The sequence below is a fragment of the Entelurus aequoreus genome, linkage group LG02, assembly GCF_033978785.1.
Source record: "Entelurus aequoreus isolate RoL-2023_Sb linkage group LG02, RoL_Eaeq_v1.1, whole genome shotgun sequence".
NCBI classification, from domain to species: Eukaryota; Metazoa; Chordata; class Actinopteri; order Syngnathiformes; family Syngnathidae; genus Entelurus; species Entelurus aequoreus.
The window spans coordinates 86,185,290-86,212,659 of record NC_084732.1 but is presented as its reverse complement, the minus strand read 5'-3'; the positions used below and the strand labels follow the sequence as shown (position 1 = coordinate 86,212,659).

The 27,370-nt window shown below is 40.6% G+C and overlaps 1 protein-coding gene across 1 annotated transcript in view; it reads left to right on the top strand.

The window, feature by feature from the left end:
• The window catches only part of shank2b (SH3 and multiple ankyrin repeat domains 2b), a 562,868-nt gene that overhangs the window by 403,208 nt on the left and 132,290 nt on the right, over positions 1-27,370 (top strand). Inside the window, exon 12 of the mRNA XM_062036576.1 lies at positions 21,155-21,235. Coding sequence (XP_061892560.1) covers positions 21,155-21,235 — 81 coding nt within the window. The remainder of the gene's footprint in view (positions 1-21,154; positions 21,236-27,370) is intronic.

The following is a 27,370-nucleotide window of genomic DNA, read 5'->3' as shown; positions in this document are numbered from 1 at the left end:
AATATACTGACTTTTTTACAGTGTAGCCTTGCAGACATAGTATCAATATTGTGCAGCTTGAAATAGGTCAGTATGAATATGTGTAATATTTGGTTGCCACCCTTTGACTGGCCAAACAAAATGACATGATGGGGCAAGTTTGGCCCGCAGGCCCCACTTTGGGCATATTGTTATAGATCATGGTTTACTGTTGAGAAAGCTTTCTGCATAGGGTTAACCATGAATAATCAATTGAATTGGTCTTGTCATTGTGGTGGATGGTCCGAAGCTTAAACAGCAACAAAAGTGAATTTAGTACAAAAGTTTTATTTACCCATAATCAAAAAATACAAAGTTGGATTGAGTTGCCCATGCAGACAGACAACAACCTCCGGAGAACTCGAGAATCAAGCAAATCACCCATAGCCCTGGTCACTTGGCCATTTTATCTGTTTCCCTCATGCGTTAAGGTCCTGTTGTTTTCGACCTGTTTGTTCTGCTACATCCTTGAATCCCTTAGTCATAATAGCCAATCAAAACATTTTGTAGAATGGTCAGACCGACTGTATATTCAACTTTCACCCATATATGATCCTTCAATGGTTCAGAGTAGAAAAGAATGAAACGAGCAGACATTCTTGACAGACACGAAATATAGTTAAAAGGTCAGAAATTCCACTACATCCCCCCCTTCCAGGGTTCTAGAACCCTGGACCATACCGATTCCTGACGTAGGCCACTTACTTAAAAATCTCTACCACAGATAGAGGCAAAAACCCCAATGTTTTTATACAAGGCGAAATTCCTCTATGACCCTTCTACGGAGTGATCGCTGTTACCAGCCTGCAGTAAAACCATATCACAGAACACAATTAGTGGCCTACCCTTTGATTTAGTAAAGGAATAACAGAATACTTTGATCATGAACATCATTGAACATAATTAGATGAATATATATATATATATATATATATATATATATATATATATATATATATATATATATATATATATATATATATATATATATATATATATATATATATATATATATGCTTATTCAGATGTATTTCACATTAATGATTAATCAAACAAAATCTGTTTTAAAATGAATATAGACTTATGACTGTAAGCTGTTGCAGAATTATTTTTCCGGCATTTGCAATGAGTGTAGTTACCAATATTGTTGATTACCAATTGATTTTGAACACAAAACTGAATATCGTATGAGTCCATGCTCGATTAGTACTCGTGTAGATGGCAGCTTAACGGAGGGAGATCTCTCTCGGCGTCGTCTTCTGGGCTGTGAGACTATGTGTTTATTTTGTTACTACAGCCTCGCTCTTCTATGACCTGGGGGAGAGGTTACCAGCACTTCACCCCTTTCAGTGGCTAACCATGAGTCTTCTGCCTGCTCCCGTTCTTCTTCAGATGCCGCAGGCTCAAAAGGCGTTGCTAGGGGGTTGAGTGGGGCAGATGATGTGGCATGTGCGCGCTGGCCGCTCTGGGGAAGGCTGAGGTAGAGTTGGGGCTGTTGGGGCTTTGGGGAAGGCTCTCGGCTTGCTTCAAGGCCTCCTCGCCGCTCGGCACTCCCGACACCTCCTTCCACAGCTGCTGGAGGTCCGACGAACACATCGTTGCTGGCAACCTTAGTCGTTCTCGTCATCGCTGGCAAGGTGTTTTCTCTCCTCTGAGGTTCCTCCCAGTCAGGTATCGGGTGTTGTCTCTCCTCTCCCGATTCCTTCCAGTCAGGTATCGGGAACAGGTCTGGGATCCGATTTTGACCTTGCCCCTCTCGGCGGGTGGAAGGGAATCTGGAGTGGCGGGCTGTCATCCTCGAATTTGCACAGAGGAACTTGCACACAAATTCTGCATTTTGTAAAATACCATTTTGGTCTCACGCTGATTCCGCCTTCCAAGGAAGCTGCTGGTCCTGGGAAGGGCTGATCTGTATGCAGTTCATAGGGTGAAAAATTCAAAGCCCGTTAAAACAGTTTTATTCAGGGACATTCGAATGATCATTAACGCTAATGGCAACATGTCCATCAAATTCAATTTGGTCTGTGTACAGATTTTAGCCAATTTGTTTTGATCCTTGTTCATCCTTTCAACCTTACCTTGTGACTGAGGATGATAACCTGTTTTCTTAAAATGGGTGCCGTTGTTTGACCTAATATTTTTGGGGAAACCATGTCGGGGTATTAGATCATTCACAAAACATTTAATTACTGAATTAGCATCCTCCTTTGAGGTTGGGGTTGCTTCCGCCAACCACTGTAATTATCAATTAAATAAAAACCTTGAAGCGCTGAAACTTGACACAATCCAAACTCACCTCCCCCCTCTGTCCCTGAAAAAGGGACAGTGTTAGTCGTAGTAGTAGTAGTAGTAGTAATAGTAGTGGGACTTTCAGAAACATCCAAGAAAAAGAAAAGGCAGCTGATAGTCAAGCGCAGCAAGAGCAGAGGCGGAGGACAGGTCATGTTTGAGGTCAATGTTTGCTTTTGCAATAGTAATATGATATTTTACAACACCTAGTGAATTATTGTAGCCTCAATAATTCACTAAGTAGTTTATTTAGTTTAGTCTTTATATGATAGGACAATACACAGAAACATTAAGTTCAAAGACAGCTATGTTCTGTACCAGATTATATCTAAATAGCTACTGTCCATCTGCAGTCCCTGGCTACCTAAATTAAAGGGATACAAAAATCATGCAATAAAATTATGACAATAAAATCATACTATAGCATGTAATCAAATTAAGAAAAGTCATAAAACCCTTTCATTGACACATACTTAAAGGCCTACTGAAACCCACTACTACCGACCACGCTGTCTGATATATGTCATATCAATGATGAAATCTTAACATTGCAACACATGCCAATACGGCCGGGTTAACTTATAAAGTGACATTTAAAACTTCCCGGGAAATATCCGGCTGAAACGTCGCGGTATGATGACGTATGCGCGTGACGAAGTCAGAGTAACGGAAGTTATGGTACCCGTAGAATCCTATACAAAAATCTCTGTTTTCATTTCATAATTCCACAGTATTCTGGACATCTTTTGCAATTTGTTTAATGAACAATGAAGGCTGCAAAGAAGACAGTTGTAGGTGGGATCGGTGTATTAGCAGCGGACTACAGCAACACAACCAGGAGGACTTTGTTGGAGCGCTAGCCGCGCTAGCCGCGCTAGCCGCCGACCTCACCTTGACTTCCTACGTCTCCGGGCCACCAAACGCATCGGGTGAAGTCCTTCGTCCTTCTGCCGATTGCTGGAACGCAGGTGAGCACGGGTGTTGATGAGTAGATGAGGGCTGGCTGGCGTAGGTGGAGAGCTAATGTTTTTAGCATAGCTCTGTGAGGTCCCGTTGCTAAGTTGCTAAGTTAGCTTCAATGGCATCGTTAGCACAGTATTGTTAACCTTCGCCAGCCTGGAAAGCATTAACCGTGTATTTACATGTCCACGGTTTAATAGTATTGTTGATTTTCTATCTATCCTTCCAGTCAGGGGTTTATTTTTTTGTTTCTATATGCAGTTAAAGCACGATGCTATCACGTTAGCTCGTAGCTAAAGCATTTCGCCGATGTATTGTCGTGGAGATAAAAGGCACTGAATGTCCATTTCGCGTTCTCGACTCTCATTTTCAAGAGGATATAGTATACGAGGTGGTTTAAAATACAAATCCGTGATCCACAATAAAAAAAGGAGAGTGTGGAATCCAATCAGCCAGCTTGTACCTAAGTTACGGTCAGAGCGAAAAAAGATACGTCCATCACTGCCTCTCAAGTCGTTCACTGTAACGTTCCTCATCTACGAATCTTTCATCCTCGCTCAAATTATTGGGGTAATCATCACTTTCTCGGTCCGAATCTCTCTCGCTCCATTGTAAACAATGGGGAATTGTGAGGAATACTAGCTCCTGTGACGTCACGCTACTTCTGGTACAGGCAAGGCTTTTTTTTTATCAGCGAGCAAAAGTTGCGAACTTTATCGTCGATTTTCTCTACTAAATCCTTTCAGCAAAAATATGGCAATATCGCGAAATGATCAAGTATGACACATAGAATGGATCTGCTATTCCCGTTTAAATAAAAAAAAATCATTTCAGTAGGCCTTTAATATACAATACAACCACACCTTATTTACATCATCACACAAAGACAATACATGCTCTTGTTCACATCTGTCATCATTTTTAAAACAACCAAGATTTTAACAGCCATACCTCACAATTTACAACAAAAAATGCTCTCATGGATAAATATAATACACATTAAGTTGATATGTCAAACATAATTACATCATCATGGTGCCCTCGTGCGCTCTGTTTTGTTTGTTTTTGTGCGTAAATTGTGTGTCCGGGTGCTCTTACACCCGCGAAGAGCTACTGAACATCAGATTCATCATCCCTATGGACTTAATACCGGTCATCTTAGCGTCAGCTGCGGATTTGGTCCATTCTGTGATCAAAAGAGGGAGACCGCACCATAGAGAAAAGAGAGCGGGCGCTCTTGTCCGTCTCCGCGGACGGGGATTACGCACGCCTCTACCAGGCATCTTTCTCTCCAACGTACGCTCACTTGCCAACAAGATGGACGAGCTAGCGTTGCTGATGAGAAGAAACAAGGACTTTTCCTCATCTTGTGTGTTGTGCTTCACGGAGACATGGCTGAGCGCAAGTGTCCCGGACAGCGCGGTTCTACTGGAGGGCTTTCATCTTCCACGCCCGGACCGAGACGCGGAGCTCTCCGGCAAAAAAAGAGGCGGTGGAGTCTGCTTCTTTATCAACAGCAACTGGTGTACAGACGTGACAGTGATATCCAAACACTTCTCTCCTTCTCTGGAATATATTGTCATTCACTGTAAGCCCTTTTACTCACCGCGTGAGATCATTTCATTCATTCTGGTGGCTGTTTACATCCCACCCGGACGTGCGTGACGCTCAGCGCACGCTTGCAGGACAGATCTTACATGTGGAACAGTCTTTTCCAGACTCTCTTGTTATCGTGCTTGGTGACTTTAACAAGGGAAATTTGAGCCAGGAATTACCAAAGTAAAGACAGTTTATTAAATGCCTGACCAGAGAGGAGAACACTTTGGATCACTGCTACACTACAATAAGCAAGGCTTTTCATGCAGTCCCGCGCGCTGCTCTTGGACTATCAGATCACGTGATGGTGCACTTAATCACTTCATACAGACAGAGACTGAAACTGGCTAAACCTGTTATGAGGACCATTAAGTGTTTCACCGCCGAGTCTGTGGACGAGTTGCGTGCATGTTGGGAGACGACAGACTGGGAGGCAATTGGAGCGGCCACGGACAATCTGGACGAGTATACGGACACTGTGACCTCATACATACAGTTCAATGAGGCGCGCATCATTCCAACGCGCACCAGGGCTTGTTATAACAACGACAAGCCCTGGTTCACACCCAAGCTCCGACAGCTGCGCAAGAAGAAGGAGGCTGCGTGGACAAGCGGGTACCGGAGTACCTACAGAGAAGCGAAGTACCACTTCAACAGGGAAGTGGAGAAAGTTTAATCTGTGTACTCTAACCGTCTACAGGAACAGTTCCGCTCCAATGATTCTGCGGCCGTTTGGAGAGGGCTAAGGGCCCTTACGAACTATAAGCCCAAAACCCCCCAGGCCCTGAATGACCGGACTCTCGCTCAGGGCCTCAACACACATTACTGTCGTCATGAACGGCCTTTAGCTCATCAAAGCCCTGCTCCCCCCACCATCACCCTCCCCACCAATTCCAGCACTTCATTAAAGGAGTTAAAGGACTCCAAGAACATCATAGGACTGTAAAGGCCCTCTCCATCTGAGAAGAGGATGTACGCCGGCAGTTCTTGAAACTGAATACGCGGAAGGCCCCAGGGCCGGATGGTGTCTCCCCCTCCACTCTCAGACACTGTGCGGATCAGCTGGCTCCTGTCTTCACTGACATTTTTAACACCTCTATGCCGCGTGCCGTCTTGCTTTAAGACCTCCACCATTGTCACTGTCCCCAAGAAAGCACGGATCACAGGACTAAATGACTACAGGCCGGTTGCGCTGACGTCTGTGGTCATGAAGTCCTTTGAGCACTTGGTCCTGCCCCACCTCAAGGACATCACCGCCCCCCTCCTGGACCCACTGCAGTTCGCCTACAGAGCCAACAGGTCTGTGGATGATGCAGTGAACCTGGCCCTCCACTTCATCCTGGAGCATCTGGACTCCCCAGGAACCTACGCTAGGATCCTGTTTGTGGACTTCAGCTCTGCCTTCAACACCATCCTCCCTGGACTGCTACAAGACAAGCTCTACCAGCTCAGCGTGCCCGACTCCCTCTGCAGTTGGATCAATGACTTCCTGACTGACCGAAGACAGCACGTGCGGCTGGGGAAGATTGTCTCGGACAGTCGAACCACGAACACTGGTACTCCTCAGGGCTGTGTACTTTCCCCCTGGCTCTTCTCCCTGTATACAAACTGCTGCACCTCCAGTCACCAGTCTGTAAAACTGCTCAAGTTTGCGGATGACAACACCCTCATCGGGCTCATCTCGGATGGTGATGAGTCCGCCTACAGGAGAGAGGTGGACCGGTTGGCGCCCTGGTGCAGCCTCAACAACCTGGAGCTGAACGCCCAGAAAACAGTGGAGATGATCATGGACTTCAGGAAAGTCACAGCCCCACCATCCCCCCTCACCCTGATTGACTCTCCCACCCCCCTCTCCATTGTGGACTCCTTCCGTTTTTTGGGCACCACCATCACCCAAGACCTCAAGTGGGAGCCGACCATCAGCTCCCTCATCAAGAAGGCCCAGCAAAGGATGTACTTCCTGCGGCAGCTGAGGAAACTTAAAGTGCCGACCGAGATGCTGATGCAGTTTTACTCAGCCATTATAGAGTCCATCCTGACCTCCTCCATCACCGTGTGGTTCCCCGGCGCCACAGTCCAGGATAAGCATAGACTGCAGCGCATCGTACATGCTGCTGAGAAGGTGATTGGCTGCAAGCTCCCATCCATCCAGGACTTGTTCTCCTCCAGGACCAGGAGGCGTGTGGGTCGGATCACAGCTGACTCTTCTCACCCTGGACACAAACTATTCTCCCCTCTCCCCTCAGGCAGGAGACTACGCTCCACCCAGACCCACACCTCCCGCCACCTGAACAGTTTTTTCCCCTAGGCCATCAGGCACATGAACAATAACTCCTAACAGTAGCTCCTTGAATTCCTTGAATTCCTTCTAAGTCTATAACAAGATCTGATAGCTCAGTTACAGCTCTTTTTATTACCAAATATGTGTTATACGTGTTTTATGTTGCACGATTGCACCAAGAAAAATTCCTATTTTGTGAACCCGTTCTCAAACAATGGCAATAAAACTATTCTGATTCTGATTCTGATAATGCCAACCTTAGTGACTGTGTGAGCAGCTTTGATTGCTCCAAAACCACTTTTTAACTTCAAATGTTCTATTCTTTTGGATATAACGGGGAGAATCCTAATTGGTCTGTACTTGTTGATGTCTTGTTTATTTCCTGCTTTATGGATTGGGATGATATTAGCAGTTTTCAACGTGGTAGGGAAAGTGTTTTCTGTTATTGATTTATTTATCAATGTTGTTATAGGAGCAGTAAGACTATCTTTATACGTTTTTAGGAAGAAAGTGTCCAGACCGTATATATCTCTAGATCGTGAGTTTGATAATGCAGGGAGGATTTTGTTTGCCTTTGTTTCATTTGTTAATTCTAAACTTAGTCCATCCTGAATAAATGGCAATTATTTGCACTGATTTTGAGGGACTTTTTATTCAGTGTTTGTACAGACTGGATGAAATGTTCATTAAAATGATTACTTATGTCCAGACTGTCTGTGATAGTAGCGCCATTGATATTTTATATTTAATGTTATAGTGTTGTTTCTTGTTTGCTCTATTCCAGTGAGTTTTTCAATGGTTTTCCATAACTGTCTAATGTTCCTTTTTGCAGCTTTGATTAATTCTAAGTGAAAGTCAGCCTTAGACTTCCGCATAAGCATTGTAACTTTGTTCCTCAAAACTTTTAAAATCATACGATCTGTATTTAGACCTGTTTTAATTCCTCTTTTGAGAGCTGATTCCCGATTTTTCATTAGAATCCAAATTGTTTTATTAATCCTAGGTATTTTTGTTTTAGCACTTTTCTTTCTGGGTTTTGTTTTAGTGTATTTACAGATGATCTCTTTGATTTTTGTCATCCAAATGTAATTCTAGTAGGGCTGCTTATCATTTGTATCATGTAGAAGCCGTTTATAATATCCTTAAATTTCTTTCTACCCGATTTATTTAACCAATCCAGATTAACGTCCCCCATAACGATCATTTATTTCATACTGTGCTGTTTGAGGATGTCTGAAAATGAATTGAGAAAAATGTCTTTAGCTGTGGTCGGTCGGTATGCTACAATTACCTTGAAATACATTTCTGAGGACAATGTGATTTTAATTCCAACACACTCAAAATGATCTACTGGGAGGGTTATTTGTTCACTTTTAATGTTTTCCCTTACATACACTACCGTTCAAAAGTTTAGGGTCACATTAAAATGTCCTTATTTTTGAAGGAAAAGCACTGTACTTTTCAATGAAGATAACTTTAAACTAGTCTTAACTTTAAAGAAATACACTCTATACATTGCTAATGTGGTAAATGACTATTCTAACGGCAAATGTCTGGTTTTTGGTGCAATATTTACATAGGTGTATAGAGGCCCATTTCCAGCAACTATCACTCCAGTGTTCTAATGGTACAATGTGTTTGCTCATTGGCTCAGAAGGCTAATTGATGATTAGAAAACCCTAGTGCAATCATGTTCACACATCTGAAAACAGTTTAGCTCGTTACAGAAGCTACAAAACGGACCTTCCTTTGAGCAGATTGAGTTTCTGGAGCATCACATTTGTGGGGTCAATTAAACGCTCAAAATGGCCAGAAAAAGAGAACTTTCATCTGAAACTCGACAGTCTATTCTTGTTCTTAGAAATGAAGGCTATTCCACAAAATTGTTTGGGTGACCCCAAACTTTTGAACGGTAGTGTAAATCATAACTCCTCCCCCCTTTTTCACCTGATCTGTTTTTTCTGTAATCTTGTACCCGGGACATTAATTACAACAAAAGATGTTGTGGGTTTTAACCATGTCTCCGATACACAAAGGTACCCCAGATTAGAGTCTGACAGTAACTGCTGGATTTGTTCAATATGGTTCCTGTTGTAGAAAGTTTAATGATGCAGACACGTTTGTTACTGAATACTTTCTACAGACTTCTGTCTCTACGCGACTTTGTGTATGTTATAAGCAACTATAATTATTTGATATGCTTAAATGTGTTATTTTAGCTCAGCTGTTGTGTAGCTGCCAGCTCCTTGTATCCTACAGCAGGAGTGTCCAAATTGCAGCCCATAGCTATGTTTTTAACAGACAACCAAAACAATTGAAAATGTGGTATTTGCGTGTCGGTTCAATCAGTGGCAGCTACGCCCTGTTTTATCATTCGACCTAAGTCTTCGGTTTCGTAGGCGGGACAGAGGGCAAGGCAACAATGTGGGACAGCAATTGTCCATCTTATACCATGCTAATTGTTCTAAGGATAGTTCACATGAGTGGCCATACCTTGAGTTCCAACATATATATATATATATATATATAAGAGTCAAAGGGCTCCTATTATGATCATACATTTTGGCGTGTCGGGTGGCGGCACACACAGACGCACCTCAGCCAGCCAGGGCTGAGGTGCAGTCCCCGTCCTCCATTTGTTCCTGGGAGGCGTACCCAGTAGTTGTCAGCTGATGTCGTGCTGTCAGGCAACATCGGGAAGGTTCCTTCTGTGCGGTATTGAATGTCAGGGCACAGTTTGTAAAGCAGAGGTAAAGCAACAAAGGGATGCTTCAATGATTGTGTGGCACCATTGTCAATCATGAACTGATAACATTGTCCGTTGACACTTATGTCCAGCAGGGGTCTGTTTGTATCTCCTGCTGTTCGTCCTGCTGTGGGCATCCTCTGTCACACCTGTATGTTGTTCTGGCTGCAAATTTGGAGCTTGTCTTGTTTAGAGAAGTTGGCACAGTCCCATACATGACCAGTCACCCGGCTGCAAAACAGTTTCCACCCTGGCTTGACCTAGGATCACCGCGACCAACTGTCTGGTTTCACGTCTGTTGAGGATTCTTCCCTCCAGATGTTGGAGCTCAAAACACGTACACCCACTGTTGAATATACTTTAGCTGCATATTGACTTCTTGGTTCTTTTGACGTTTAATTTCAGCGATCTGCATTTTAAGGAGTTGTTTCCTTGCTGCTCTGTCACAGCCTTGTCGTTTTCTTCCTGCTTAGTTCAACTTTGCATATCACGTTTAAAATCACAACATTAATTGTCCTAATAAACATTAATCAATACTCCTAATTCAAAGATTCTACGTACTGCTTCATGTGTATTTAAGTAACTTTTTAATTCAACTAAAGATTATCTACAAGTTAATTAAACTATCATTTGTCTATCAGTTGGTTCGAGCACGCTGTCATGCTACACTTTACTTGTGCACTCTGACCTCCTGTCGTGCGTGATATTCTACAAAATAAAAGCATGCATTTATTCTCGTTCTTCCATCTGCTCATTCAAACCAGTCACAACATGCACACACACACACACAGTGTTGGGCGCCAGTCATTTTGATAGCGTGGCACACACACCCACACAAGGCCGTGTGCTAAGTGATAAGCCGAACAACACTTTTCTCCTTTATAACACTTTACATATCGACTCTTATTATAGTTATTAATCTAGGCTTTTATTTGTAATTATTATTCAACACTATTCAAAGCAAACGGTTGTAAAGGTTATAGTTTTTCGCATTGTACTATCAAAAGTCTATAGCTAACTGAAAGCTGTTGAGATTTGGTGTGCCTCCTTATTTATTCTATGTTATGCCATTATCCTATCTTAGCTCACCACCCAGATGCATGGTGTAATGCAATGTCTAAATAAAAATAAAATACTTCAACCTAAAAATGTTAGACTACACTTTAAAGTTAAAACGACTTAAAACTTACTTTTATTATATTAATTTCCAAACTCACCTTCCACCACAGCAGACATTTTCCTCACATCCTATCTCACCACCTCCATAGGTTGGAAAGGTGTTTCTCAAACGTGGTTAAGTTGTTATTTAAGTAATAGATCTCAATATGTGGAAATTAATAGGACTAAATCACAGCCAAAAAGAGTAACTTGTGGGGTTCCACAAGCCTCGTTATTGGGACCTAAGTTATTTATACTTAGTTTAAATTATATTTGTTCAGTATCTAATAAATTAAAATGTATTATGTTTATCCATTGACAGAATATATGAAGCTAATTTCTTGGGAATAATAATTGATCATAAATTATGTTGGAAACCGCATATTGAATATATAAAGGGAAAATATCCACATCCATTGCTATTCTGTATAGAGTAAGACACACGCTGAATAAGAAATGTCTACATATGTTATATTATTCTTTTATTTTTCCATATTTAACATATTGTTTTGAAGTTTGGGGAAATGTTTATGGAACAAATATAGACCCAATACTTAAACTTAAAACAAATCATTAGAATAATACACAAAGCGTGCTACTATGAACATACCAATCCATTATTCATAAGTTATAATGTGTTAAAATGTTCAGATATTCTGTTTTCAAAAACAATGGAAATTATGTTTCGAGTAAAGAACAACAGCCTTCCAGCTTGTATTCTTAGCTTATTTACATTATGAGGAGAAAACTATAATTTACGGGGGATATTGATTTTTGAAATAGGTCAGTAAGAACAACTATAAAAATACAAATGTATTTCAGTTTTAGGAGTTAAATGGTAGCACAAACTCAGTGATGAGCTGAACACATGTAGTTTTTTGTTATGGTTTAAGAAACCCTTGAAAGGTGAAATGATTGAACATTATAAATTATAGTAACAATTACTTTCATCTTTTAACATTGATGTTCCAGGCAATCTAATGTTCAGTGAATGTATAGGATAGGCAAATATAAGCTTTGGCTTCAGCCTATTCCTTTTTCGGTCAGTCTTTTTCTTTTCTTTTCTTTCTGTGTGTAAATGTGTATGATTGTTAAAATGTCTAATTTGTACTGTTAAACTGGTCACACAAAATGGTTGATGGTTGATTATATGACCAAAATAACTTATTTCATTTATTCATTCATTATCTGTCGCACATTCATAGTTTTATTCCATTTTGCATCTAATTATTCCTATTGATTTTTTCCTATTTCACTCAAACAACCAAACAAACAAACAAACTTGCAGCAAACCACCACCAACAGCATACGCTGACACACCAATCCCATTTACGAATACCTTCATTTGTCACTTTCTCATCTTTTCTTCAACTTGCTTTTTCTTTTACAAACAACGTCCTGTATCCATCTCTTCCTTACACTTCACACAATGTTTCTATTTTCTATTCTCCTCTCCTAGAAACCACTCAAGTAAGGTTATAAACATCCATTTTCCATATTTTCTCAATCCATCCTCTTCACCTTCAATCTTCCTTCACCTGCTCTCTCCCTCTCTCTCTCTCTCTCTCTCTCTCTCTCTCTCTCTCTCTCTCTCTCTCTCTCTCTCTCTCTCTCTCTCTCTCTCTCCCTTCATTTGTCACATAGAAATTTGCTTTCTTTTGTTATTTATTTCAATTATTATTTGTGGTTTACTTGCTGTCTGTTTACTTAAGTTCTCATATCTTAATATGTCCTCTGATTAGAATTTGTTAAACGCTGCTCTACGTTTTGTTATGACTGGAGCGCTGAGTGTGGCGACTTTTGTCTGTACTTCTTCCTCCCCTGCGATTCAGACTTCATGATTCACACAGGTGTGACTATAAATGTTTACAATTTCTGAGTAATACAAGTTGCACAGATAAAAGTTAAAAATGTTTTAGAATATAAATTTAAATTTTATTTTATCGTGATTATTCTTAAAATAATTAAAATGTCAATATATTTAAATAATCAATTTACCTTTATCAAATTTAAATTCACTTTTATTGAATTTACTTATTTAACTTTATTTAATGTATTTGCTATATAAATATTAATTCAAAGCTACAATGTGTTCTAATCTATGATGTGTCCCACAATCCAAATGTATTTATTGATATTTAAATGTTTATTATTCATATATCTTTTATTTTACTTTTTATCAAAACCAACCTGTCAGCACTCTCTTCAGATTGAGTACAGCTGTCCACTCACATTTTGTAATGCCAAGCTAAATGCTAACCTAGCCTTACTAGGCCTCAGTAAGCTAATTTTTGCTAACCTAGCTCAATGCTAAACTAGCTCAATGCTAACCTAGGTCAATGCTATGCTAACAGTGACACATATTTCCGGCCCACGTCTAACGTGCAGCACGTCACACAGCCTTGCCACACGCCCTCGTTACCAAGACACATCTCTTATCTCAAAATGTCTCCCAGCAGAGCCTCCTCTTCTTCTTACTGTGTCACACGCGCACACAAAAAATCAACAAAGGGCGAGAGCCTTTTTCCGTAATTAAAATCTCAGACCCTTCTTGCAAAACTATAATATCGCACAGTCACAATCACTTCCACACGGTTAACCGGGTGGAATCACCAGCACAGTTAAAAAACAACCTCAACAGTCAACTATTTTTCTCGCCCAGAAGCACAGCTGTATTATATCAGAACCTAATAATAACAAACAACATTTATCATTCACTCTGAGCTGGACAAAATGGCTCGGGAGAGGGAAGTTAGGGCTTCCCTGCTTAGGCTGCTGCCTCCGCGATCCAACCTCCGATAAGCGGAAGAAGATAAATGGATGGATCATTCACTCATATGATTTCTGTACATAAACTTTGTCTATCTTCTCATAAACACACACATTTTGGACAATTTCCCAACTTTTACAGATTAGCAGGGATGTCAGAAAAAGCGTGGAGGGGGGGTGCGGGAGTGTGTGTGTGTAGTGTGGGAGTAGTGCTTGCCTTTCAAAGGAGGGAAATAAAACAGATCAGACTCGCAGGTGCATACACAAGTAATATTAAAATACGCATATATATAAATGTACCAACAAAAACTGAATCACTCCACACACACACACTTCTCAACATTCATCAATATATACACACATTAACAAATCACAAACCCACCCCTATGTCCGGACAAATATAAACAACTATGCACGCGTGCTTTTTGTGGAACGGCCGTCTTATAACACGAACACAGGTCCCTTCTTACTCATACAACGGCGATTAACCCGTTCAGCGGAGCAGACCCTGCGTTTCATCCCTGACCAATACACGGCAACAGCATAAAAGCACCGTAGAGTCACCTGTAATCACCCAATACTCTACAGTCATCATGTTTTGGTCAGTTCCATACAGTTTCACCAAGTTTCACCAAAGCTCTACCATATGCAGCCCGATCTCCACCTGTCTAAAACTGCAGCACACTTAAACAGAACGTCGTGACAAATATCAGCTCAGTTGATCTCCTTTACCGGAGTCACTGAACGGTCACCTAAAATGAGGCTCTTTCCACCGCTGCAGCTTCTACATAGACAGATGTGTCGCACATTCACAAACGTAACAATTTTTTATAGTCAAATGTACCACCAGTTAGTTAAACCTGCCTTAACTTTAGCTGTATCCAACTTTTGCTAATCTGATGTACTTGCAGAAGAAGCCCCCTCTGCCGACAACGCCAGAGGGAGGAAGAGGTTAAAAAGGTATTCGTCTCGAATCGTTTATGCTTAAACACTCCAAACCACCAAAATTCTATTAACAATCCCCTTATTGTTAAAACAAGAAATCACAAGTTTTCAAACAACACACAGACAATATAATCACATATAAAACAACCCAATCCAACCATAATTTACCCCGTTCCAGGTTGTTTTTGGAGAACTTAGCTAGACCGATCTTTTATAAAAAACAGGTTCAGCAATTAGTCTTACCAGTCCCGACCTCTCCAGACAGACAGATTTTACACATTAAGCAAAATTGCTTACCTTTAGATGCGCGCGTGCAAACCTCTGTCTGCCTGAGAGAGAGAGACCGGGAGCGGATGTCGACCTGCCGCGTTCTAGACCATCCTGTTCGTGACGCTAATTTTATGTGGTGGATGGTCCGAAGCTTAAACAGCAACAAAAGTGAATTTAGTACAAAAGTTTTATTTACCCATAATCAAAAAATACAAAGTTGGATTGAGTTGCCCATGCAGACAGACAATGTCCTCCGGAGAACTCGAGAATCAAGCAAATCACCCATAGCCCTGGTCACTTGGCCATTTTATCTGTTTCCCTCATGCGTCAAGGTCCTGTTGTTTTCGACCTGTTTGTTCTGCAACATCCTTGAATCCCTTAGTCATAATGGACAATCAAAACATTTTGTACAATGGTCTGACCGACTGTATATTAAAATTTCACCCATATATGATCCTTCAATGGTTCAGAATAGAAAAGAATGAAACGAGCAGACATTCTTGACAGACACGAAATATAGTTCAAAGGTCAGAAATTCCACTACATCATATAAACAAGATGTGTCCAAAATGGGCAGGACTGTTCTCTCCCTAAGATCTTGTAAAAACGCCTTCCCCAAAACATCACAAATAATTTTATAAATAATAATAATAATAATAAAATAAAAGACAGATTCCAGATGTCCTATAAGTCGAACCAGAAGAACACAGAGATCATGTCATGTCTGTGTTGATCATGTTTTTGTTTTGCTTGGTTTTTGGACACTTTTTAGTTCTTGTCTTCACTCCCTTGCTTTGTCACCATAGCAACCATTAGTTTCACCAGGTTCACATTGTCATGTCACGCACCTGTTCACGGTTAGTCACGCACCTGTTTTCACTTATCATGTCACTATATAAGCTTTTCTGTTTCTGTTGTTCGTCCTGGCAACATCACATTCATGCTCCACATTTATGCTCTGCACCCTTTATGATCACGCTTCTTCATGCCATGTTCACAGTTCCTTGTCACGTAAGTTTTTGTTTAATGTTCATAGTTCTCCGCCATTGTGCGCGCCTTTTGTTTTCCTAGTCAAGTTTTTTACCTCCGCTGTGAGCGCCTTTTGTTTATACCCTTTTGAGCCTTTTGAGTTTAAATATTAAAACATGTCCTCACCTGCACGTCATGTCCAGTTAAGTTGCTTTGGACCACGGAAAAACAATCCACGCCAAGGACCAAGTCGTGACAGATGTTACCAGCAATCCGTTTTTCCGCAAGCAACTTGGCGGATGGAGGAAGGAAGGTGGGAAGCGCTAGGTGCCATGGGGGACCGAGATTTGATGTCGGGCCAAATGGCAAGCTAATTGCGATTAGCTCCATTTGGTCCGAGGATGGCGCTGCGTCACCGCAGTCCCGGAAGCGCCGCTCCAGACCGAGGACGTCAGGGAAGGTGAGCGGACAGAACGCAGCGCTCCTGCAAGCTCCTCCCCCTCCGGGCGGAAATGGGCCGCAGCCTGCCCGGCTTCCCCAGGATGACATCACAGACCAGGATTTTTTTTTTCTGAACTATTTTTCTTTTGATCATCCGCCCCCAGCAAAAGACTCTAAGTCCAAGATAGAGCACTATCAAAACATGTTTTTAGAAATAAGAGCATGTCAATCACAGTCACCCAGTTTTCATGTCCCGCCCCCAAGGACTTAAGTCACGCCCATGTCACAAAAAAAAATGTTCTCACTCACAAAGTCCCAGGTAGAAAAAGAGAGACTTTTTGGACAGTTTGGAGGGGAGGATTCTGCCCCCCTTCCGACCTCCCTCCACCCACCCCAAAAGACGGTTCCAGACCGCGGGGAGCGCGTCTGGGATCCGCTCCTTGAAGGGGGGGCTAGGGCTGGGAATTGTTCAGGTGGGGTGGGTCGTGTTGATCATGTTTTTGTTTTGCTTGGTTTTTGGACACTTTTTAGTTCTTGTCTTCACTCCCTTGCTTTGTCACCATAGCAACCATTAGTTTCACCTGGTTCACATTGTCATGTCACGCACCTGTTCACGGTTAGTCACGCACCTGTTTTCACTTATCATGTCACTATATAAGCTTTTCTGTTTCTGTTGTTCGTCCTGGCAACATCACATTCATGCTCCACATTTATGCTCTGCACCCTTTATGATCACGCTTCTTCATGCCATGTTCACAGTTCCTTGTCACGTAAGTTTTTGTTTAATGTTCATAGTTCTCCGCCATTGTGCGCGCCTTTTGTTTTCCTAGTCAAGTTTTTTACCTCCGCTGTGAGCGCCTTTTGTTTATAGCCTTTTGAGCCTTTTGAGTTTAAATATTAAAACATGTCCTCACCTGCACGTCATGTCCAGTTAAGTTGCTTTGCACCACGGAAAAACAATCCACGCCAAGGACCAAGTCGTGACAGATCAAAAGACAAGGGAGGGTGGAGGGGTGAACGCCGGCCCAAGTGTCCCGGGGGACGACTCCGGTGGCAGCGGCGAGCAGCGAATCAATAAAGTACTATCTAATCTAACCATATGTGTCGAACTTTACCAAAACAGATTAGACGTATGGATTATGCAAAATTTTGAAGCATTCGGGTTTTCATTACAGGACGTGGGCGAAGCATGGCAACCAAGATTATCCTTTTCTATAAAACGTCAAAATGTCACAACTTTACCATTGAGCAGGTGTTCGTAATTTCAAACATAGGTAGTAAGCTTGTAAAAAAAAATCTATACATTTTTTTATTAAAAAAAACAACTGGCAGCTCAGTCACCAGCATGTTACCATAAAATTAACGGCAACACCAATTTACTACAAATTGAAAAACCTTACCTCTGTTGTTTTTATGTTAAAAATCTGGTGACTGAGCTTCCAATTTTTACTGTAACCTTTATGGCCATTGTTTTACAGTGCCTTACTATAAATTTAAAAACTGTACCACTGTTTTTACGTCAAAATCATGTTGACTGAGCTGCCAATTTTTACCGTAAAATCTATGGACATTTTTTACAGTGCATTACTATAACTTGACGAACAGAACCACTGTTATTTTTACCGCAAAATTTTGGCAACCGAGGTGCTACATTTTACCGTAAAATCTATGTTCCCTGTTTTTACAGTACATCAATGGAAAAATGGCACCACTAATGATTTTATGATACATTTCTAGCGATTAAGCTGCCAGATTTTTAGAGTAAAATCTACTGACTTTTTTACATTGTAACCTTGCGGACATGTCATAATGATTTTACAGCTTATAAAGAGGTCAGTATGCATATGTATTACATTTGGTAGCCACCCTTTGGTGGAATAAACAAAATGACACAAAGGGCCATCCCTGCTTTAGAACACTGGGCATGAAGGCATTGGAATTCAACGGAAAATTGGCCAAATTTTGAGCCTTTTGAGTTTAAATATTAAAACATGTCCTCACCTGCACGTCATGTCCAGTTAAGTTGCTTTGCACCACGGAAAAACAATCCACGCCAAGGACCAAGTCGTGACAGATCAAAAGACAAGGGAGGGTGGAGGGGTGAACGCCGGCCCTTGCAATAGTTCCCAATTTGTGTTGTTTTTATTTAGGTTGAGCATTTTTTTTCCCAATGTGAAAGAGCAGTAACTGAATACATATACAGTCATTACAATTGATTTATTGGATGCTAATTTTCCTTTATGTCTTTGTACTTGTGTGTCAGTATTGATCTTAATGTGTATTCATTATGGTCTTAAAAAAGTCTTACTACACTATGGATTACCTATGTTTTTTTTAGTTAGAATGTTATTTTTTTGTAGCCATAAAGCTACTGCAACAACTCTGAACTTTTGATTGCCACCTCACTCAACCTAATAGATGACTGCTTACCCTGTCTGCTGTGGCACAATAGCCAGTGATATTGTGCATAAAAAGTACCAGTCCCTCTTCTAAAGTACGTAGTTCAAGTCAATTGCATCAAATCTATCATCAATCTATTTTGGACTGACACATTGAATAGCCAATGAAATTGTGAAAACATTGATATGCTGGTGATGATGGGTGGGCTATTCTTATAAAAGTCCTGTCCAGTGGAACAAAGAAAAATGGGGATAGTGCATCAACAGTGCTTTTGATGTTTAGCTTTTGAAGGTTTTTTTCTACAAACAACCATGATAAAAGTGAAAGAATCAGTGCCAGGAAAGTGTGGAGTTAGTTAAGACTTTGACCAAGGGTCTTAAAATGGAAAACCTTTGAAACGCCTGATCCTGTCTTTAAAAAAAACCTGTGTACGACACAGAATTGTTGTACTATTACTGTCAAATTTAAAATTGAATTAGGTAAGGATACAATATGTGGCCCCATAATTTTTCCCAGTCCAAACTACTTTTGAAAGTACATTTCTGAAAATAATTGACGCTAACCTAAAAAAACATTCTTCTACAGTGCATTCAAAATGATATTCTTCAGTGTCAGTTGCACTTAGACAGATTCTGAGACTAAGAGTTGTAATTTTACTGATCTTATTAGGAAACCGTTATATATACAGGTAGGGTTGCAACAATCGACTATTTTGATGGATTATAAAGCATACACGATGGCTCCAATTTATCACTGGAGTGATAGTTGCTGGAAATGGGCCTCTATACACCTATGTAGATATTGCACCAAAAACCAGACATTTGCCGTTAGAATAGTCATTTACCACATTAGCAATATATAGTGTATTTCTTTAAAGTTAAGACTAATTTAAAGTTATCTTTATTGAAAAGTACAGTGCTTTTCCTTCAAAAATAAGGACATTTCAACAAATTCCAAACTTTTGAACGGTAGTGTAAATAAAATAAAAGCAAGGAAAAAAAACAGGGCAGCCAAAAGAACAGAAATAACATTTTGTGATGATGATGATGTGTTTAGAAAGCTGCACAAAGGTACTCCATATAGACAAAGTTCAACTGGTGGACTTAGGTTAAAATGATAGTTAAAGCTATTTCTCTGTCTCTCTGTTGTTACAGTTGCTAGCTAGTTAACAAACTAACTATCTTAACGAGGAAGGTCACATACCATATTTTAAGATGGCCGACATACGTACACTCTTTGACGCGTTTAGTGTGAAATGTTCTCATACTTTCAATGTTTTTTCTCACAATATTGTTGCAGTACATTTTTGTCTTCTGTTGCTTGCCGTTCACCGGTGGCGCTGACTCACGTATGTTATTTTCCTTCCGGAAAAACACAGGCGATGACGTCAACGACTGTTATTAACAAATGAATGTGTTGTCAACAAATGTAATATTGATCTTTGTTGACAATGTCGACTAAAAATTGCATCCCTATATAAATTGCACAGGTGTGGTCAGAAGTTATATATACACTCATTTTGTGTCCTAAACACTGTATTTACATAATTATTTTACCAGAGTGTATTTTTTAAGTATTTTGAAAATCAAGAAATGGGTCCATGTTGGGAGTTATTTATGTTGGGTTTTTTTCCCAAATTTACACCAATGTTTACATTCAGGCTCACTTATATGTAGGCACCCCACTGATCTCACTAATGGTTAAATGTCCCTTAGTGTCACCTCAACCAGCCATTCTTCTGGTCAAAGGATGGGTTAAATAAGTTACTAAGGGCCCAAAATGATTGTGATAATCATGCCAATGATTAAAATGCAACTGATACTGTATGCAGTTACTGTAACTTTTGAAGGGTGTCACTTTGGTCATTTATGCATTTCAAATCCTGTAAATGTTAACAAAAGTTAACCAAAGTACATTGTGTTTATCTTCTACTTTTATAAAATGCACTTTCCTTTCTGATACAACATCTGGAACGTTGTTTCCTGAGTATTTCAAACTGAATTATTTATCCATCCATCTATCCATTTCTACCGCTTGTCCCTTTATACATTTTTCATTTTCCTGCTATCACCTGCCTTTTTTGTATTTTATTTGTTGCATTACAGCTGTGCTTCTTAAATAGTGAGGTGGGGTGGGTCTTTAACATAGGCACTAATTGAAATATGTTTTGAAAATGAAATTGTTTTGCAGTCTGATTAACTAGTGACATATGAATTAAATAAATGAACCAAAAATGTTTGACAGAAAATTGGCTATTCCTATGTTTGCTTTTTATTAACTGGTAACTGTTATAACTGCCTCTGTGTCCTCAGCTCCACCACCACCAAAGAGAGCCCCAACTACAGCCCTGTCCATGCGCTCCAAGTCTATGACATCCGAATTAGAGGAACTAGGTAAGAGCAAAATGTTTACTTGACTCCAATTGGGTTTTGGTTTTAGGAAGTTAGTGTCTAATGAAAATCTCTATTGTGTTCCTTCTTTGTGATTTTACGTAATTGATTGATTAATCTGTCACTAGTGGATAAAGGTAAGCACCTAATGCTGCTCAAACTTTTGCCACCCATGTTGTCCAGCTTCTATATGTGTCAGCTTGCAGCATACAAATAATGTATTAGTTCAAGCTGGTCCTGTTCAAGTTTCCATTGAGTTTGCCTCTCCTCACTCATCTCCTGTCCTCTTTCATCATTATGCATTAAAAGACTACTTGCACGTAGAAGAATACTACTCCATTGGAAATCCATGATGCCGCCAAGATTGTCATTGTGGCTCAGTGACTTAATGCACTTTATCCAGCAAGAAAAAATAAAATATTCCATCAGGGGTCAAGGGACATTTTTTGGGGGGGGAATCCCGTGCTGACTTATTTGAATGGACTCAAAACTCTGCCTGACTAACACCACTAAGCAGTCAAGTGAGTATAAATGTATTATGTTGACCCAGCCAATGCAGTAGATCTCCACAGCCCCATAACAAGCTTGTTCCCTGCACCTTCTCAGTTTTTCTCTAATTTATTTTCCCAACTTTTCTGCCCTGTGCCCCTTCCTGGTTTGTGGGTGGGGGTCGGAAGCGACAGCCTTTTTGCCTGTCCATTTTGTTTGCAATGTTTGGGGGAAAAAATTAGCGTATAAAAATGAGGTATAATGAGCGAGTCTGTTTCAAACAAACGTGTTTTATTTTCTGTAATCAGTTGATTTTTACCTGTAACGGTAAGCATCTACGTAGGCTATGCTTTTCATTCAAATACAGCTCTTTCCATGATAAAGACATGTATACAATGGGATTAAGATGGATGGGTTAAAAAACAGTAGGGTAGGGTAAAAATAGTATAGTAGAAATATAACGCATAATAAAAGCAGCATGTTTAGTAGGTAACACATAGAGGGGCCCTGTTATGCAAAACCAACTTTTCTCACCTTTTGGTACCTGCTGTTGTGTGTTTGAAGTATGCATAAGCTCCAAAAATTTGAAAACAAACCGTGGAGGCATTGCGGGAATATTCATATATAGATATGTAGATGTATACATATATATATATATATATATATATATATATATATATATATATATATATATATATATATATATATATATATATATACAGTATATGTATATATATATATGTATGTATATATTATATATATATATATATATATATATATATATATATATATATATATATATATATATATATATATATATATATATATATATATATATATATATAAACCCTGTTTCCAAATGAGTTGGGAAATTGTGCTAAATATAAACGGAATACAATGATTTGCAAATCCTTTTCAACCCATATTCAATTGAATGCACTACAAAGACAAGATATTTGATGTTCAAACTCATAAACTTTAATTTTTTTTTGCAAATAATAATTAACTTAGAATTTCATGGCTGCAACACGTGCCAAAGTAGTTGGGAAAGGGCATGTTCACCACTGTGTTACATGGCCTTTCCTTTTAACAACACTCAGTAGCATTTGGGAACTGAGGAGACACATTTTTTAAGCTTCTCAGGTGGAATTATTTCCCATTCTTGCTTGATGTACAGCTTAAGTTGTTCAACAGTCCGGGGGTCTCCGTTGTGGTATTTTAGGCTTCATAATGCGCCACACATTTTCACTGGGAGACAGGTCTGGAATACAGGCAGGCTAGTCTAGTACCCGCACTCTTTTACTATAAAGCCACGTTGATGTAACACGTGGCTTGGCATTGTCTTGCTGAAATAAGCAGGGGTGTCCATGATAACGTTACTTGGATGGCAACATATGTTGCTCCAAAACCTGTATGTACCTTTCAGCATTAATGGCGCCTTCACAGATGTGTAAGTTACCCGTGTCTTAGGCACTAATACACCCCCATACCATCACAGATGCTGGCTTTTCAAATTTGCGCCTATAACAATACGGATGGTTCTTTTCCTCTTTGGTCCGGAGGACACAACGTCCACAGTTTCCAAAAACAATTTGAAATGTGGACTCGTCAGACCACAGAACACTTTTCCACTTTGTATCAGTCCATCTTAGATGAGCTCAGGCCCAGCGAAGCCGACGTCGTTTCTGGGTGTTGTTGATAAACTGTTTTCGCCTTGCATAGGAGAGTTTTAACTTGCACTTAAAGATGTAGCGACCAACTGTAGGTACTGACAGTGGGTTTCTGAAGTGTTCCTGAGCCCATGTGGTGACATCCTTTACACACTGATGTCGCTTGTTGATGCAGTACAGCCTGAGGGATCGAAGGTCACGGGCTTAGCTGCTTACGTGCAGTGATTTCTCCAGATTCTCTGAACCCTTTGATGATATTACGGAGCGTAGATAGTGAAATCCCTAAATTCCTTGCAATAGCTGGTTGAGAAAGGTTTTTCTTAAACTGTTCAACAATTTGCTCACGCATTTGTTGACAAAGTGGTGACCCTCGCCCCATCCTTGTTTGTGAATGACTGAGCATTTCGTGGAATCTACTTTTATACTCAATCATGGCACCCACCTGTTCCCAATTTGCCTGTTCACCTGTGGGATGTTCCAAATAAGTGTTTGATGAGCATTCCTCAACTTCATCAGTATTTATTGCCACCTTTCCCAACTTCTTTGTCACGTGTTGCTGGCATCAAATTCTAAAGTTAATGATTATTTGCAAAAAAAAAATGTTTATCAGTTTGAACATCAAATATGTTGTCTTTGTAGCATATTCAACTGAATATGGGTTGAAAATTATTTGCAAATCGTTGTATTCCGTTTATATTTACATCTAACACAATTTCCCAACTCATATGGAAACTGGGTTTATATATATATATATATATATATATATATATATATATATATATATATATATATATATATATATATATATATATGTAGAATGTGAGTGTGAATGTTGTCTGTCTATCTGTGTTGGCCCTGCGATGATGTGGCGACTTGTCCAGGGTGTACCCCGCCTTCCGCCCGATTGAGACTGAGATAGGCTCCAGCGCCCCCCGCGACCCCGAAGGGAATAAGCGGTAGAAAATGGATGGATGGATATATATATGTATGTATATATATATATGTATGTATATATATATATATATATATATATATATATATATATATATATATATATATATATATATATATATATATATATATATATATATATATATATATATATATATATATATATATATATATATATATATATATACACACTACCGTTCAAAAGTTTGGGGTCACATTGAAATGTCCTTATTTTTTAAGGAAAAGCAGTGTACTTTTCAATGAAGATAACTTTAAACTAGTCTTAACTTTAAAGAAATACACTCTATACATTGCTAATGTGGTAAATGACTATTCTAGCTGCAGATGTCTGGTTTTTGGTGCAATAACTTCATAGGTGTATAGAGGCCCATTTCCAGCAACTATCATTCCAGTGTTCTAATGGTACAATGTGTTTGCTCATTGGCTCAGAAGGCTAATTGATGATTAGAAAACCCTAGTGCAATCATGTTCACACATCTGAAAACAGTTTAGCTCGTTACAGAAGCTACAAAACTGACCTTCCTTTGAGCAGATTGAGTTTCTGGAGCATCACATTTGTGGGGTCAATTAAACGCTCAAAATGGCCAGAAAAAGAGAACTTTCATCTGAAACTCGACAGTCTATTCTTGTTCTTAGAAATGAAGGCTATTCTACAAAATTGTTTGGGTGACCCCAAGCTTTTGAACGGTAGTGTATATATATATATATATATATATATATATATATATATATATATATATATATATATATATATATATATATATATATATATATATATATATATATATATTGTGGAGTCTCACTCAGGCACCGCCTGACAGGTAGGCACCTCACAGGGGAGGAGCCAGGGAATGGAGGCAAAGTGGAACACAGAAGACAACGCCGCAGCCTTGGCCGCATCATCGAGGGGCGGTACATTCCCCTGTACCTGCTCAATCAGCCTGAAGTGCCACCAGCTGTGCGGCCATGTGGGGCCCAGCTACAAACTGTTCTTAACTCTGCCTCATTCAGGTCTGGCTCTCCTCTGTGTCAAGGCAGGTGCATCAGGCGGTAAGTGAGACATCCCCTATTTCCCCATTAATGACATTATTAGGGAAATGTTTTCTGATATTATGTTTTCTCTTGTTTGATAGGCAATGATAGTGATGGGTTGATGAGGCGTCATGAAGCGTTTCGACACATTGCAAAACTGTATTGATACTGTGTCAATACTGTGTCACTAAATACTGACATCTGCTGGACATTAAAAATTCCTACAGGCAACCTATGGACCGAATCAACTGACACTGATTTTATGACCTAGTATATACAATAATATAAACCAAGTCATTGTATTTCATTTAGAATTATTTCATATCTTCATTTAAATAAAAATATATTTTTATCTTTATTAGATACAGTCAATAAATAATGTGAACATGTACATGGAAATCTAAAAGAACGTGTTGTGAATGAGGATGCTTGTGGACTGGGAATTTTATTTTTATTTTTTTACACATTTTTGTTAAAAAAAAACAGTTTTTCCAACGTATTAAATTTTTGACGATTTCTCTTCTTAGTTATTATTTCTCCGGCTGTAGAAAAGACCCGCTCACAGGACACAGAGGAGGCGTCAGTGCGACACAGGTTGCGTATCGGTCACGTGACCGAAACAGCGCATGATCGGTCACGTGACTTTCTAAAAGCGGTACGCGCACCGACACAGGGTTTTGCTCTATGAACTCGACGCATGCGCCGATGCATCGGTGTTGCCGGACTCATCACTCGGCAATGACCTATGACCTTTAAAGAAGTGTGCTGTGTGAAGGACTGAGAGCCCCAGATGAGAGATATTTATGTTTATTAATGGACACTTTAAGTTGCTACTTCCACACCCTTCCTCAAAAGACTTGTACAATAAATGCCCTTTTCGGCTTGCTGCAAAACCAATCCTGTGTCTTGTTGAGAATCAGGTACCACATATGGTGGAGAATACGGGTACTCTGATTCACGTCAACCTCTGATGATGTCACACGCGGAAGCACTGAGTGCTTTGTTAAAAAGCCAAGCTGAACTTCAAGGTACGGTACAAGAGTTAGTAAAAAAGATTGCTAAAGATGTCGCTAGTACACTGGCACCCGCTGCGGTCCTAACTAAATTATCGGGTGAGGATGATGTGGAAGCCTACTTGGAGCTGTTCGAGCGCACTGCGGCCCGGGAGAAATGGCCGGTAGCTAAATGGGGATTCATTCTGGCACCTTTCCTCACTGGAGAAACCCAGCCGGTGTGTAGCGACCTGGCATTGGCGGACGCTCGAGGCTTTAAGAAACTAAAGAAAGCCATTCTCGACAGCCAAGGGTGCAGTCTGCCTGCCAGGGCCCAGCGATATCACAACTGGACCTTCCAGCCCACACAACCCCCGCGACAGCAGGTAGCCGCACTGCTCCGCCTAACACACCGCTGGCTAACGAGCGAAGGGAACCCCCCCCTCTGTAGACAGACTGGTGATAGACCGCTGTATCCGAGCCTTGCCGCCTGATGCCCGGAAGTTTGCCGCACAAGTAAGCCCTTCAACTGTGGAGCAGTTGGTGGCATTATTAGAGAACCACCAAGTGAGCATGGAAATGCTGAGAGCCACCCGTATGGAAATGGCCAGAGCCACCGGAGAAGAGAGGCTAGGCCGCGACCGCCGAAGAGCGCCACCGCCAGCTCCGTCCCCACCCCGACCTCAGGGCGCTGCCCCTGAGAGACCCAGTCTGGCCCCACAGCGGAAATGTTATGTGTGTGGACACCCGGACCACATGTCTTGGGCGTGCCTGGAACGCGACCGTGATGTCTCCATGGCCACAGCCCCCAGCTCAGATGCAGGCAAACCATGCCTCCACACGGGGAGTGGACGACGACAGCATGCCAGCCTTCCAGTGAAGATCGGGGGAACCGATGCACATGCACTGCTGGACAGTGGGAGCTCCGTGACCCTGGTACATGCTGACCTGGCCGGACCCCTCAGCGAAGACACCGTTCCAGT